Source organism: Cicer arietinum, chromosome 3 (assembly GCF_000331145.2).
Source record: "Cicer arietinum cultivar CDC Frontier isolate Library 1 chromosome 3, Cicar.CDCFrontier_v2.0, whole genome shotgun sequence".
Taxonomy (NCBI): domain Eukaryota; kingdom Viridiplantae; phylum Streptophyta; class Magnoliopsida; order Fabales; family Fabaceae; genus Cicer; species Cicer arietinum.
In genome coordinates this window covers 39,751,561-39,768,481 of record NC_021162.2, presented here as the reverse complement: position 1 = coordinate 39,768,481, position 16,921 = coordinate 39,751,561, and the positions used below count along the sequence as shown (strand labels likewise).

Below are 16,921 nucleotides of genomic sequence, written 5' to 3'. Positions count from 1 at the left end.
TGGCTCTTGATACCAGTTGTTGGGAAAAATAGCATAAGTTAAAAAATTCAAGACACAATCACAACACAAGAATATAACGTGGAAACTCCAAAACCGGAGAAAAAACCACGGCCGCTGCCTAAACCGGCAACCAGAGAATTAATACTATGTGAAAATTGTTACAACACATAGACTTCTCTCACTCACACCCCTGACACCCCAGCACAACCACACTCTTACAAAGCAAATATTTAAACTAAGTCAGATACAAGCTTAAAGTGCTATTGCTGACTGGTGCATTTGAAAACAAAGGACCAAAACCCAATATATAGCCTTGGCCTTCTCCTTATTCTCCCACACTAAAGGATGTGGGACTTGCAATCAACCCCAACAGATTGGAAGTTTATGTGTTTATGTTGGGGATTTTAACGACATTATTGATCATTTTGAGATGATTTAGGGCAACATCCGTAGCCAAAACCTAATTCAATTTTGGAGACAAACTTTGGATAACTGTGGTTTGATCGATTTTTATGAACTATGAAATAGTAGAATCTATTATCTAAATGCACGTTTTGATGGTTTTGAACCTGATCGGCTACCTGCTTTGTTCTTTCAAAAGAATTGGAATATTATTGGTAGATATGTTAAGAGCCATATCTTTAATAACGGAAAAGCTCTAAAGAGTTGAACAAGACCTTTATTGTCTTGATTCCAAAGGGCAAAAATATTTCTTCTCACGAAGAGTCCAAGTTGATTGGTATTCGCCCATAAATTATAGATAGGAACAAAGGGCTTTTTCTTTGGTTAAGGGAAGACTGATCAAAGATAATGCACTTATTTCCATGGAATGCTTTCACTAAATGAGAAAGAAGAAAGGTAAAAAAAGGTCATGGCTCTTAAGCTTGATATGTCAAAGGCTTATGATATAATTGAGTGAGTGTTTGTTAAGGGTGTGATGACTAGCACGGGTTTCTCTGATCAATTTTTTGGGCTCATTGGACGATGCGTATTCTAGGGCCAATATCTTTGAAGCTGAGAAAATACTCCAAATCCAAGACTCCTATCTGCAGTCATCCGAACAAATGGTTAGTTTGGATAAGTTAGAAGCATCTCTTAGTTAAATGTGCTTGATGGATATAAAAGATATTATCTATAACAAGATGGATGTAAAGAATGTGATGTCTGTTGAGAGAAAATCTCAATTTAATATTTTGATGAAAACAAACAAAAAGTTAATTAAGAATGTTAATTATGATTCTAAATGTTATGTTAATTTAACTTGTGCTTTTGAGTGTATTAATTTAAAGATAGGATTTAAAAAGAGCAAAAAAATCAACATAAAAAGGCAAGAAATTGAACAGACAAGAATGAAGAACATTCTTAACAAAATATGGAAAATGGAGAATGTTCTCCAGTTTCAAGAATGATCATCACAGCTCCAAAAGTCAATCAATCTCCACTAGTTAAAAGAAGTTTTAGCCTCTGAATTTTACATCTATATCATCAACACTTGACAAGGAACAAACTGAGATGATCAGATTCAAAGAAACTACTCGAATCACAAAGAGAGAAGATCATGAATTAGCAAGACTAAACAAATGTGAACCTTTTCTAGCTTGACTGTCAAGAACGAAGAACATTCTTGACAACATTCTGATCATTCTCCAGCATTTTAACATTAATCTACAACATGCTAACATCATTCTCCAGCATTTTAACATTAATCTTTAGCATGTTGACATCATTCTCAAACATGTTAAACATCAATCTCCAGATTGATAACATCAATCTATAGAAAGTTCTCATGAGTCTCCAGAATGATCATCAATCTCCAAAATGACATGATATGTCTCCAGAATGATCATATATGTCTCCAGAATGATCCATTCAGTCTCCAAAATGATCAAAACAGTGTCTAGAATGATTATACCAGTCTCTAGAATTTTTAACATCATTCTCCAGTAGATTGGCATCATTCTCCGGTGTGTTATGCGCGAATCAAAACACTGTTTTGAACTTATCTCATTAATCATGTATCTAAAGATTAAAGGATCATTAAACACAAGATAAATCTTATCAAGAACAAAGAAATCAACCCAGTCAACAAAGTTCAAAAAGTGTTCAAAGGCTTAAATATTTTTATTCATATAAATTAGTTTTGGTCAAATTTGATAGAGCACTACCAACGTCTCTTTTGACCATTATTAATTGCTCTAAAACACTTATAATAGGAAGGCCAAGCTCAAGGAAAAATCAGAGCTTCAAGTACTAAGAAAATACATTACTCATTTCAATCATACTTGAATTTCTCTCACTCACATATATTGAATCAGTTCTGATTTTTCCCGTTCGATTCTTAGAATCATTCTCGTGTATTTTTATGTCAAAGAATCAGAAATCAAACAAGTGTTGAGCCTTCTCAGATTCTAACAAAACAATCTCATCATTATTGTAAAACTCGAACTATAAGAGTTTAGTATAGTTTGGGTAGATTGTAAGAAATTCTATCAAGGTTGATATGTGACCTGATTGAACTCCTTTATGGGTGGAAAGGTTTTTACTTTGTAACAGATCAAGGTTGATATGAGCTAGGTGCTATAAAACCAATAAGGTTCTTTGTTTTGAACACTTAGCGGAAATTCTCACAGTTGTGAGGACTGGACGTAGCCCGAGTTGGATGAACTAGGATATATCCCTGTGTAGTATCTATTTCCTTATCTATTTACTTTCAGTTTGATTGATTATCAAGTTAAATACATAAACCGAATTACTAATTTTAACTAACCAAGAACGTTCTTTGTTTTCTATTTTCACAACCAAGATCAATCTTGAGTTATTTTCTTAAGTTTTTAACATAAATTTTTAAAAGGGTGAATTTACAATTCAAACCCCCTTTCTTATAAATTGAAATTGCTACTTCAATGTCTCATAGTACATACCTGAGCCACTAATTAGTGATTGTTAGATCAAATAGCTTTTTACATTTTTTGTTGAGAGAATGTGAAAGGAAATATGTTCTTGCTCTAACTACTTCTTATGTTGACAAGTTTTGAAAAATAATCTATAAAATTCATATTCCAAATAGTGTTAGAAACGTTGTTTGAAGGGTGACCAAGAACATTCTACTAACTAAAGGTAATCTTTGCAAGAAAGGAGTTAAATTTTAATCTCTTTTCCCTTTATTTCCATCTGTAACAAAAAAAAATTAAACACTTATTTATGCATTGCAATTTTGATAAATTGGTTTGGTTCTCATCTAGCCTTGGAGTCCATGTGTGTAATCACAAACCTTTGAATGACTAGTTTCTTGGATGGATTAGGGGTACAGATTTTTTAGGTGACCAACTTTTCTTCTCAACCTTCTAGCTGAGTATAGTCAAGTGGTTGAGGATAGAAGCCACGATTAGGCCAAGTTACAAATAAGGTTTAAGATTGTTTTATGAATAACTCTCACAAGAGAATGTTTATAAGGTATTATCTCAGAATGTAGTTGGTGCTTTCAACACTAAAAAAATAATACAAAGTTATTCACGAATTGTTGTATATGACTACAATAGGTTTCACATATGTCTTTTTTGCAGTGAAGATCACAAATCCTTTTATAGAAAAACTTCAAGGCCATTAGGATTTCTAACCATTATTGTGATTACATGAAATCAACAAGTAACATAACGACTCTTATCAAAACTTCAGAGATCTTGAATTAGCATTAAAAACTTGTCCAAATTTGTATTCATAATTGATTTAGCGTATCTTAATAGAAATGACAGAAAGACCAGAGAATAAGATATTTAGAGTGTCAAATTTTTATCATAGCGGTGACTTTGTTAGAGTGTTGATTTGACGCATTCACTAGACGGTCAACTATGTGCCAAATTCATCAAACATAAAATTATTAAAGTGAGCTTGTATTAAATTATTCATTAGAGGCGCATTAAGAGTGCGTTTATTAGACTCAGTAACAACTTTAACATATTTTCTAGAGCATTGCCTTGTTTTTCTAGTTTATCTTCTCCAATCATCAAAGGTTACAATGTTAGGTCTTTCAGATTTGTGACAAGGGAACTACACACTTAGTTAAATTTATTAGTCGAAACCTATTTATCTTCATCTATTGTTGGAGAATTGATTTGAGGTAAAAGTATGAACATTGATATTTCTTTAAAAGTAGCCATGGTCTTCATAGGATCACTTAAATTTCCTATGACTAGAGAGCTTGGATGTGATTATTTGTATTTCCATCCAAGTTTAGGTTCCGGGGAAATTTGACTTTTCGATGGTTCGTCATTTCTTGTACTTGTATGGTCAAGTACATCTACTAGTCCTTTAGAGGGAGACTACGTTGCTTCGTCTAACTTCTCTGGTTCCTACGATATATGTGAATATTCAAAATCTTTATTGACTTTTGACTTTTTATGGTCAAGCTTTTTGTCATGAAACTTGACATGAATTGATTACTCAACAATTAGAGTCTCTTTATTGTATACTTTATAAGCTTTATACCTTTCAGAGTATCCCAAAAAGCTGCACTTTTGAGATCTTTAATCAAACTTGCCAAGATTCTCTTTGGTGTTCAAAATATTACATATGCAACCAAATTGATGACAACAAGAAATATTGGGTTTTATTTCTTTCCATAGTTCATAAGGTGTCTTATTATAAATAAGTCTTATATAGATTCTATTCTGAATATAACATGTAGTGTTCATTAAAGAGATCTATATAGAGAAAAATTTATCTCATGAATTATGGTGTGTGTCATTTCATGAAGAGATCTATTTTTCCTTTCTACTACCATTTTGTTGAGGTGTTATAGGAGAGAAAAAATTGTGTTGAATTCAATTTTCTTCATAGATGTTTTCAAAAGGTTTATTTTAAAATTCACTACCATGATCACTACAAATAGTTGTAATACAAAAATCTTTTTAATTTTGCACTTGAATGTAAAAGTAATGAAAACTTTAACTCTCCTTGTGTTTAAGGAATTTTATCCATGTCCACATAAGTAGTCACCAACAATAACGAGCCCATTCTTTTTATCAGTTACAAAAGCAGTTCTTACTGGACCAAAAAATCAATGTATCAAAGTTGAACTGGTCTAGAAGTGGAAACAAAATTCTTTGAAGCAAATGATGATTTTGTCTATTTACATTTCTAATATACCTTACAAAGGAACATTTGATTCATATCTTAGATTTGAAGGTGCTGGAAAACAAAAGAAAGGGGGATTTGAATTATGTTTTGCCATTTTTGAAAGATACTTCAAAAGCTTACCAAAAAAATATGTTCTTTATCAAACCATTCAACTGAAGATTAAAACTGGTTTAGAGGCAAAAAGGTTGAATCATAGAGAACTACATCTAGTATTTCCTTTATGGAGAGATTTTTCCCGGGTACAATCGACGACTTAATCCACTATTTCAATAATAGCATACAAGTATTATTTACTCTTCCTCTTTAGGTTTTGAGAATTCTTCTCTAGCCTATTCAAGTTGTCACCATCATAACCTTTATTCAGCATTCTGGTAGCTTATTGTTCATAAGTGTTGTTGTACCTCTTAGAGCTGAGAGAATTGTTGCCACTATCGGGCTGATTTACATCAGTTCTAGTTAATGTTTAAGTTGACACAAAGTATGTTTCTGGAATTCTAACTCTCATTGAAATAATTTTTTGTTCATACTTTTCTTTTGATGTTTGCTTGGTTTTTTTAGAATTGTTTCTTTAATACATTACCTTTTTCATTCTCTCTCCCGCACTTGATTGACTGAACGAGTTCTACTTAAGAAGAGAGAAGTGTCCTTTGAGAATCTTATCATTGTAGATCTTCTATCACCATTTAAGGAAAATCGGTCTTTAAGATGTATCCATTTATATCTTGGTGATTGATTATGCGCATTTTCAATTTAAGAAAGAAAATCTCAAAGGATGTTACTATAATAGATTGTCACAAATACTTTCAGACAATTAACAGATTCAAGATTTTGACTAGAGGATAAACAAATTTGTCATCTTTAGAGCGTTGACTATTTAGAGCATTAAATTTTTTAGAGCTTGTCATTTCAGAGCGATTACTTCCATCAGAGTCTTGATTGTCTTGAGTGTTTTTGTCTTTTTATCAGAGTCAGATGATACAATGCTTGTCAGAGTTATCAACGATAGATGGTTATTTTACTTGACATATTTATCAAAATCAAACGATCATTTTGCTTAACATACGTAATAGAGGCAGAACATCCATACCATTGCTTGTATTAATGGATTCACCAGGTGCATGTTTGAGAACACGTTCATTAGAGTTAGACATAACTGTAGTAGGTTCTTCAGAGTCACTATGATATTTGTTTAGAATATTCTCTTTTATTTGTTAATCAAATGATCTAACTTATACTTCGAACAATGACTTGTATTCTTTTTTCCTTTAATGTTTTGACTCAGAATGTATATTGCAATACATTTTATTGATATACTATGACTTGCTTTATTAGTAAACATAGTTAATTATTTATTAGGTGATAATATTATGTGTGTTTAGAAACACTTAGATTATTATTTCTAGCTCACTTGTAATTTATGCTCAACAAGTTATGCAATAGTCATTTTAATTGTGTCTTGTTTTAAAAAAATCTTAATTAAAAAAAAATATAAGTTGACGATGTTAAAAGCAAAAATAATATACAGATAAGGAAAAGATCACAGCTGGGCTAACATAAATAATGTTTAAAATTGTATTCTAAATAACTCTCATAAGAAAATATTTACAAGGTACGCTCGTCAAATGTATTTGATTTTTCAACACTCATAAATAATACAAAGTTATTCATGAGAACTTGATAGCGTTTCAGTAAGTGTATTAAATCGTTGCAAGTAATAATCAAAACAGTAGTATTGAGTGTTGAACTCAAGAATTGCGTTTTACTATCGAATTATATTTAATTACTAAAATTGAACAAAAAGTTCCCAAATTAATTGAAATAATATTTTAAAAAAACAATAGTAATGAAATTGATCCTTTATATTAAGAAAAATGTCAGGGATGAGTTTCACTTCGAATCCAACCTTGATGTCTAATTTGATCCTAGTTACTGAATTCCTTTATTGAATTATTACATAATTCTCTTTATTATTCTTGCCCTAATGTCTTAGTGACAGAACCTTTCATTTCAAAGTAACTCATAATTCCTTAGTGGATTTAAGATTAGAATTAAGCATTAATGTACATGAATTCTCTTTTTAAACTATTGTCTCTGCAACTAATTTAATTGGTTTCATGACATGCATCTATTCCTACACTACAAATTCATGAATTTCCCATCTCAAGCATTCGTAAAGTCCACTTCTGTTTTAAAATACGAATCGTAGAACATTTTAATGTTGATCAAGCAATAAAAAGCATTAAGCACAAAGATGAGAAAAATAATTCAATAAACTCATTCATATAATTAGAAATCAAAACAGAAAAATAAGGGTTTCATCTTGTTACACTCATTCCTAACAAATATGGTTTAGTTACTCATGACAGAGATAGAAAATAGAGAGATTAGAGAAGAATTACGAGAAAGATTCATGAATGATTCTTGATAAAACTGCTCAAATGGTGTTAGAAACGACCGTCTTTGAGTTTCTCTACTAGGGCACAAGTCTCCCAACTTTCCAATAGTCAAAAAGATACCTAGAAAGTGAAAAAAAAATGCATTTTAATGAATATTGTTGCATGCCACGCACTCCAGGCGCATCGTTTGTGCTTCAAGCTCGACTCGGTAGATTCAAAAGGCTGGAAATGCGCAGTTGTTGCGCTTAAGGTGCACAACTTCTTCTGTTTGACGTTTTCTGCATTTTGCTCCTCTTTTGATTTTGTATTGGGTTTCGGTGTCTTCATGCAAGTTGTAGCTATGGATCTTAGCTTTCATTTTCACTTGGTTGGACTCCAATTGGACATTTACAACTTCATATATGGTTGAAATACTCCACACATGTCATGTTAATTTCTCACCAAAATTCTGCACTGCACTAAAACAAAGTTACAACGTAAAAGTACGAAAATTCTCTACTTAATCAAGGAAATAAGAACATAAATATTTTATTAAATGAAAGAACTAAAATCAACAAAATATATCAAATAACTCCTTAAATTAACTAATGAAAAAAAGATAAATAAGACTAAAAACAATGAAAAATATGCATATGATGAAGAGTTATCAGATGCTGTATATGACAATAATAGGTTTCTTGTATGTTCTTTTTGCAGTAAAGATCACAAGTCCTTTTATAGAAAAACTTGAAGGATACTAGGATTTCTAACTATCAATGTGATAGCACAATATCAACATGCAACATAATGGCTCTTATCAAATCTTCTGAAATCTTAAATCAACATTAAAAACTTGTCTAAATTCCTCTTCATAATTGATTCAACGTATCTTGATATAAATGTCAGCAAGACCAGATGGTGGAATATTAAGAGGATATCATGCACTTCTTCAGACAAATGAAAAGTCTAAGTTAGCGAACAGAGGATGTTGTGATATTGAATTTTTATCAGATTGTCGACTTTGTCAAAATGCTAACTTGACACTTTCACGAGACAATCAATTGTTTTCCAGATTCATCACACGCAGAATTATCAAGGCGAGCTTGTATTAACATATTCATTAGAGGCGTGTTGAGAGCGCTTTTATCAGAGTCAATCACATCTTTAAGATATCTTCCAAAGTATTTCCTTATTTTTCCTGTTTATCTTATCCAATCATTAGAGAATGTAGTGTAAGGTTAGGATTCATGACAAGGGAACTATACACTTAATTAAATTTATTAGTACTATAAATTAGTCTCACAAAATAAAGTTTCTTATCATCAAAACAATAAATGTCATTGTTCTTCAACCCAAATTGGTTATAACAAATGTAAGTTATGGTTAGAACTAATTGTCAGATAAGTTAAGTTGCGCCAGGATAGATATTTTTGGGGAAAAGCTAATGATTTGATCTAAAGTAAAAATTGAAAATATCTAAACGCTTTCTTTACTACCTAGTAAGAAATGAGTGGACATAAGAAGGCCACACTAATTTATAGGGTTTGAAGTTTCAAATTTTTCTTTGCCCAAATAAGAATGAAATTTTGATTTGAAAAGGAGTTAATAGCTTGAAGTTGTTTTGTCATAAACTTTGATGAAGTTTTAGGGTTTTGAAAATGTTGAATGATTTTTTTAGATGTCCATTTTCTTTAGAAAAAGGTTGAAAGCAAAAGTGTTGGATATCTCAAAAATAAATTATTATGTTTTGGTTATCTCAAAAGAAACAAGTTGAAATTTTAGCAATGTTCTCAAGGTGTTGGTAAAATGTCTTCTTTGGATTCAAGTACCAAATAAAATGGGGCTTTGTAAATTTTTAAACTATATAGGTAGTTTACCTTTTTTTAGTTTTAGCTAGGAAGAAACAAAATCTAGGGACTCTTTGGGAAGGGATTCCAAACTTGGACTAAATTAGGAGGTGTCAACAATCTCATTTCTAACTTAACTACGTGTTTCCTATAACGGAAGGCTTGCAAGGTAAGGTTTCCTAACATATTTAGTATAACATGCTTAGGTTATACATTTGATGAGTGTTTTACTAAATAATAAATTTGAAGTTATGTGATTAATTGGCTTGGCTTGTTGTATGTGTTAAGTGGTGTTAATTTATTCTTAGATTTTAAGTATGCAAATTGAATTTGGTGTTATGTGAAGTTTGCAAATAAATTTAATTAATTCATATGATGTTATATATGAAATGGTGTGGTGGATTTGAACCGCATGATTTATGGTGAATTTTAAAATGGATGATATATGGTGAAAATATGTTGTCAGGTGTACTTCACTATTTTATTTCGAAAAGCCCTTGTGGTGGATATGATATTTTTGAATCATATTCACTAGCATGTAGACATTGCATTAGCGTGTTTGATACCATGATTTATATACTTGCTTATTTAATTGTTCTTGTGCTTCATAATTTTTATTTTTTATCTATTATATTTAAATGGTGACCTTTTAATGTTAGAATTAAGTCCATTTGATGAACAATGGCCCTTAAAAACCTTAAAAACACAATTCAAACTCTCATTTATTGTGTTTTCTTTCTTCATTTACCTTATTGTGGACTTTGGGGATGCACGAGTTTCTGGGCATTACGCTTACCACGGTGACATCGTGAGCCTTCCTTGATAGGGACCAACCTACTTCTTGGGAATATGACCCAGTCTCGAGTAGGGCTACCTATATGGGGAGGGTCGTGACGATGACTAGGAGAGTTGGGGCAGTGGTTCATGTGGGAATCACTATTGAACGTGTGGATTTTCCCATGCTCACAGGTTTGGTGTTGGGGGCTTATGAAGAGGGTTCAGATGTTGGTAGTGGAGTTGCAATGAACGTGGATGGTGGAGAGATTGAGGGTATTGTGTGAGTTGGCGATCCCTTCTATAGGAGTATAAGGCCTTTTTGTTGGGCAGGGAGTCAAAGGGAAATGTAAGAGATCGATGTTAGTGGCAGATGATGAGGTTGGAGATGGGGGACCTTCAATATCTTGGTTGGAGTCTTCTTGTGTTGGTTTGAAGTTTCTCGTATAGTTAGATGATCATTTACCTTTTTTCCTTAGAGGTCGCAAGTTGTTTTGAGTTTCCAGCACTGCAAAGGCCACATATGTCGTTGATGGATTTGACTTCTAGGAAGATCGATCCTTCAATGGCTAGAGAGGAGGGCGAGGTGACTTCTAGGAGGGATGCTACATTAGAGGATATGTATTGTTAGTTTCAAGGGTCGTCCTTGCTACTATATTTCTTAGTTATCATTAGATTAGATTTTGTGCATATAGTTGTTGAGCCATCTTTTTGGAGTTAATGTATTTATTACACTATTGGATAATTCTATCTATTTTATACGCTGACATATGACCTTGATTTGGTGGGACCATGTTTCATTTTTTGATATTCATGGAGGGGTGGATTTCTTGGAGCATCACTTATGTGAAGGTGTTTGCGAAGAATACACCAAAGCTATGAGCGGTGTCTAATCTTATCTCATAGCCTCGAAGTATTTTCATATGTTTCTTTTGGAGATTTTATGTGTATAGACTACTTTGTTGTTAGGCACTTATGCTATGACTATATGTTATTTTCAGTGTTTGATTTATGTGTGAACTTGATCGAAAGATCCTTCTTTTCTATGCGTACGATACGTCATTGAATTTATCCAAGTTTTAAAAGAAAAAAATTTACAAGTACTTTTATGAGAAAAACATTTTATTTGACAAAATCTTTTAAGAGAAAATGTGTTTCCACTGTTAAAAATCAGGATGTTACATTCTTCTTCAATTAGAGAATTAACAAATCAAGTTGTTGGTATTAAAGTCTCTTATTTTGCAATCAATCTGTTAAAATCGTTTTTATCGTTGTGTACAAAGGAATCTATTTACTCCCTCTTCTAGATTCGGGTAGCCACATGGCCTTACAAGTGGCTTTAAGAGGCAGGTTTTCTTGTGTAAAGGTGTAAAAACCTGAAGAACTTGTCCTAATGGCATACCAAAATCTAAGGGTGCGTGCAATAGAGTCTCTGAATTCAAAGAAAAAAATTATCCCTATTGAAAAGATTGTGTGAAAGTCTATATCATGTCTTATAATACGAGGTTTGTAAAGTTGTTTTTGATACGTAAATTGTTAAAGTTGTTGTTAATGGATCATTTGTTCCAACCATTATAAGAGATAATCGCTAGTGATAAATTTGAGATTGATTGGACTGACTTAGATGATAAAAAAGTGCGGTATGATTAGAAGGCGCAACACATTTTGATCTCTTCATTAAGAGTCAACGAGTACCATTTTTTTTCTTCTTTTAGTTTCTATAAAATAAAATTATATGTTTGTTATTAAACCTTACAAATATACCACTTTGCTTTGGCCCCTTGTTTTTTTTTTCTCTAATCTATATCAAATTTGTTTATGTTGAAATTAATACTAATATTATGTGTAATGTTTATTTTAGTTCTCATATTTAAGGGTCTAAAATTAAATGTTCAACATATTATATAGATAACTTCCAACATAAATAAATATTTTAGCGATCAAAACAAATTAAGCAAGAAAAATCGTAAACAAAACTTCAATAACTAAAAATAAAGAAACTTTTTACTATATCGAAATGTTGTTTAGAAGCTTCTCAAAAAAATTATTTTTATAAATATTTTTTGACAAAAATATAATTTTTATTACGATAGACAAATGCAAAATAGTTTCTACTATTCTTTAAAATCTTTAAAAAAAAAATTAGTCAATACTAAAATCATTTTATAAATTCTAACAATCAGACCCAATTAGGAGGAAATAATATTTACCTCTTAATTATCAAACTTATTTTATTAAATTTTAGTTTAAACAAATTATATATATTTGACTGTTTAATTTTATTCTAAAAGTAAGTTTCATACAAAATTTAATAATGTAAAAAAATACAAAAATAAATATAAATTTGTCAGTCGCTTGGTATATATTTGGATTGATGATGGATTCGACAAAATTATAATAACAACTCGATGTTTTTACTAAAATTACGGTGGCTCATCATAAACATGATTCATCCTTTCTATCTTTACACATACTACTATACCTTTCCAAGTTCAATGCATTTTTATTTAAAATTTGAGTATAATTTTGTTATGTCTTATTAGCCACCAACATTTGTGAAGTTTCCAAGTTCATTCAAGTGAATCCTTGAGTGGAATAATTTGAAGGCATAAATACGAAGGCATCTATGTATGTAAAAGATGAAATGAAGGTTGCCTACTACGACAAAGCTGGCCAGCCTTTAAGGGTCCAGAGAATCCTATCAAACTCAATATTTTAATCTTAGTTTTACAAATATTGGTATAAATTAATTGTCAACGTTTTGGTTCATTCCCCTGACTCTACAATGATTTTTAATTGGACTCTTTTAATTGTCTCTAATAAGAAGGGGTAGAGTGGCACCATTTTTATAATTCCATGCTTTTTTAGCTTTCAACTAAAAGTGCTTTCTGACCAATCATTAATCTCCCCCCTCTAAGAACATCATGCTTTTATTTAAATGTTTATATGAACTGGCAGCATCTTTGCTTGAGTCTTAAGTTTCTATTAAACTCTCATTTTTTCAATTTTATCACACTTCCAAAGGTTAAAAAAATGGGAAGACAACCTTGTTGTGATAAGGTTGGTTTGAAGAGAGGACCATGGACTATTGAAGAAGATCACAAGCTTGTGAGTTTCATCCTCAACAATGGCATTCATTGTTGGAGAATGGTTCCTAAACTTGCAGGTAGTACTAAATTCTTAATTAAAAATATTTATCTTTTTTTTTTCCACACGCTCTTTCATTGATATATAGATAAAGTTTCCTTTAATGAGGTGTTTCTAACTTGGTTTTTGCATTTTGAAATGATTAATTGTGAAGGTCTTTTAAGATGTGGAAAGAGTTGTAGATTGAGATGGATTAATTATCTAAGGCCAGACCTCAAGAGAGGTAACTATACTGAAATTGAAGAGGATCAAATTATTCAACTACATGCACGTCTTGGTAACAGGTATAACATATGTTCTATAAAACATCACTAGGGTCGGTCCAAAAATAAAGTCAGAAAAACTCTCTTCACCTTACTTTGCACTATATTTTTTAGGTGGTCAAAGATTGCTTCACATTTTCCTGGAAGAACGGACAATGAAATTAAAAACCATTGGAACACTAAAATCAAGAAGAAGCTGAAGTTACTGGGTGTGGACCCTTTGACTCATAAGCCAATTGAGCAAAAGCAACAAATTGATGATGATGATGATGATGACAAAAATAAAACTAACAAACAACCAAATAATATTTCAGCAGGGTATGAAGAAAATGTGGGAATAAAGTTGTTGGGCAGTGATGGCACCAAAGAAAATAAGGTGACATGGGATGATACTGCTTTTGAAATGTTATGCTCAAATTTGGACTTAGGAACATGGATGAATCAAGACACCAACACTAGCACTAATTCTGTATCTAGTTCTTGTGTTTCTATGGATGATACTAGCCACATTTCTGTTGATGAATCCTCTTACCTTCACCAAAATTCCTTACAAGAATGGGTTAATAGTATGAATTCCATTCTCTCATGGGATGGCTTTAATCCTCTTGACCAAGATATTTCTTTTTTGGAAAGGAATAAGTAACCACCTCTTCTAAACTAGCCATACTTTGAATTTTAATTCTACCAAATAAATGCATCTGTGTGATGAATTGACATGATCTTTGTTTTGTAATCTTAAATTTACAATGAAGATTATTCAAAGAAAGTGCAATGTGAGTCTACAAATCTCAAATTGATAGTAGTGAGTGGTTTTCTAAATGCACGCACGGAACCAAGTCCCTTAGTTCTACAAACTCTCAACCAAAAATATGTTCTAGCTAGTAATATATAGAATGGTGCAACTTTTATCCCTGCATTTTTTTTGGTTGCATTGATGCTTAATGTGATGATGATTCTATATTGAATGCAAAATGTATTTTTATTATATTTAGCTTAGTTTCATCTGATCTTATTTTATAAAATTTAATGTTCGTAACTATTTGTTAATTTTATTAGAGAGAAGGGTTGAACACATAATCTCTTTGTCATTCTAACTCCCAAACTCACCAAACCGTCTTATGACTCTATGCTTCAGCTGCTCCTTTAAAAGTTAAGACATTTGTTTTATCAAAGTATAGTCGCACTCATTACCGTGAAGAATCCAATAATATATTGCCTTCAATATATTTCGTCCCTACATATATTTCACTTTTTCTTTTTTTAGTTTCTGTACAAAAAAAATTAGTTGTTGGCATTTTGTTTTTAGTCTTTACCCATATTATTATTTGTTTTTGGTCACATAAATATTTTACGTATAATAGAAATTAGTTTTAATATGAATGAATTTTATAAGAATTAAAATTAAAATACCAATAACTAAAAACAGAAAATGAAACTAAACAAAAAAAATTTTACATAAACTAAAATAAAAAGTGATATATTTACTGAACTAAAAAATATTTGGCTCTTCTAATTATTACATGTCGCTTTTTGAAGTTTTCTATCACTTCATAACTTATTATATATGTGCTGTAAATTTTATCAAGATATCAATTGTTGTTTCTCTTATCAATGATTTTAACTTCGTACTTTAGCTTCTACTAAAGTGCACTTGTCCCATAAGACCCAAAAAAAAAAGCGCACTTGTCCCAAACATAATAATTCAATACATTCAATATTTAAAATTAAATCATAAAATAAATGTATAGAAAATATATTATAATAGTTGATGATCAAGAAGGATATAAAGTTGCCATTATGTTATAGAAAAATTAGCCATATTATAATTAATATGTTTTAATATTATATAACTTTAAAGCTCCTTAAATACTTAAACATGTTAGGACAAATTGATGACTAATACAACTTTAAGATAAATAATACTAGACCGCTTGCTTTAGATAAATTAATTAATTGACCATTGAATGTAAATTATTGTGAAGGAGTCGTGCCAAGCACTGAAAAATATTGATACGGAACCATCGCACTTTTGAGTTACATGCATGAATCGATGTGCAAGCAAGTTATGGGAAGTAACAGGGAACATGAGATCCACGATGGAATAATTTTCACATTAGTATTACCGTTGTTATATATGGTACTGGTTCCACAGTCAACGATTAAACAGCACTAAATATATTAACAACAGAAATATACCAAAGTAAAAATTGTGCGGACGTTTGATTTGTTGAGAGATGGCGCGGGTTTAAATTTACAATATTTGTATTTGTTAAATTTAATGTGTATAAATTTTATCATTAGATTCTTCAAAAAAAAAAAAAATAATAATAATTGAATGGAGAACGAAACCAATTGTTTTCATATATACTAGATTATGGCCCGCGCGCTGCGCGGATATTAATTAATTAATTTTATAAATTTTATAAGTAATATTTTATGTATTATAAATATAGTTATCTTATAATATTTGTAATAATTGAATATGATTAAGAAAATTAAAATGAAGGAAAATCATGTTTATCACAATCATCTAATTTAATTTTTAAAATATTTTGTAAAATTCGTATGATAACTTATTATATAGGATAATTGTTTGACTCATTGTACTTTGATTATTAATTTATTTTTCAATATATAATGGTACTTGTAGTTATTTGATGAAATAAAATGTAAAATACAAACCCAAAAATAAGATCTAAAAAATATTAATGTTGAATTATATTGTAGCGTAGCTAAATTTATTTGTTTTATTAGTATGATGTTTTAATTGCGAGTATGAGAAGTTGTGATAAAAAAAATTATTGAATATATTTCATCAAGAGTGGGTAAAAAAAAAGTTGTTATGGCATCAGAAGTCTATTTTAAATATATATAACAGATAATAGATTTTAATAATTGGAAATAATTTTTTTAATAATTTTTTATACAACTTCTCATTATGATTATTTTTAATGAATTTGTGTATTTTCTATCAAATAGAATATATATTTTTATTTTATAAAATATTACTACAAAAATGGATTGACATAAATTAAAAGTAACTATAAATGGATTGACTTTAATGAGTAATTAAATTTTTAACGTATAAAATCATTACTATGGAATAATATAATCGTTCATGAAAGGAGGATTAGATAATGAGTATTTATGTCAATTATGAGTGATTAGATGTTTTTTTCAATTGAATTTAATGACTAAAAATATAAATTATTACCATTGGTAAATGACTAATAATATTATAAAATAATTTATAAATTTATTATAAAATAACTTATAAAATAATTTGATAATAATATAAATTATAAATTATTATCAAATTGTAAAATAATTTATAAATTATAAATTTATTATAAATAATTGTAAAATAATTTTATAATTT

The 16,921-nt window shown here is 30.3% G+C and overlaps 1 protein-coding gene across 1 annotated transcript; it reads left to right on the top strand.

Moving 5' to 3' along the window:
* The first annotated feature begins 12,971 nt into the window (after positions 1-12,971).
* Positions 12,972-14,308, top strand: LOC101508189 (myb-related protein 315). Its single transcript, XM_004491691.4, has 3 exons — positions 12,972-13,298; positions 13,434-13,563; positions 13,657-14,308. Exons 1-3 carry the CDS (start codon positions 13,079-13,081, stop codon positions 14,183-14,185), a joined length of 879 nt encoding a protein of 292 aa, XP_004491748.1. The 5' UTR covers positions 12,972-13,078; the 3' UTR covers positions 14,186-14,308.
* The last annotated feature ends 2,613 nt before the right edge of the window (positions 14,309-16,921 follow it).

Bases quoted from the DNA above. Each gene is read 5' to 3' on its own strand.
- LOC101508189 (XM_004491691.4), top strand. From the start codon at position 13,079: ATGAACTGGCAGCATCTTTGCTTGAGTCTTAAGTTTCTATTAAACTCT. The intron at 13,299-13,433 runs GTAGTACTAAAT...TTAATTGTGAAG, and splicing joins AATGGTTCCTAAACTTGCAG to GTCTTTTAAGATGTGGAAAG. The intron at 13,564-13,656 runs GTATAACATATG...TATATTTTTTAG, and splicing joins CATGCACGTCTTGGTAACAG to GTGGTCAAAGATTGCTTCAC.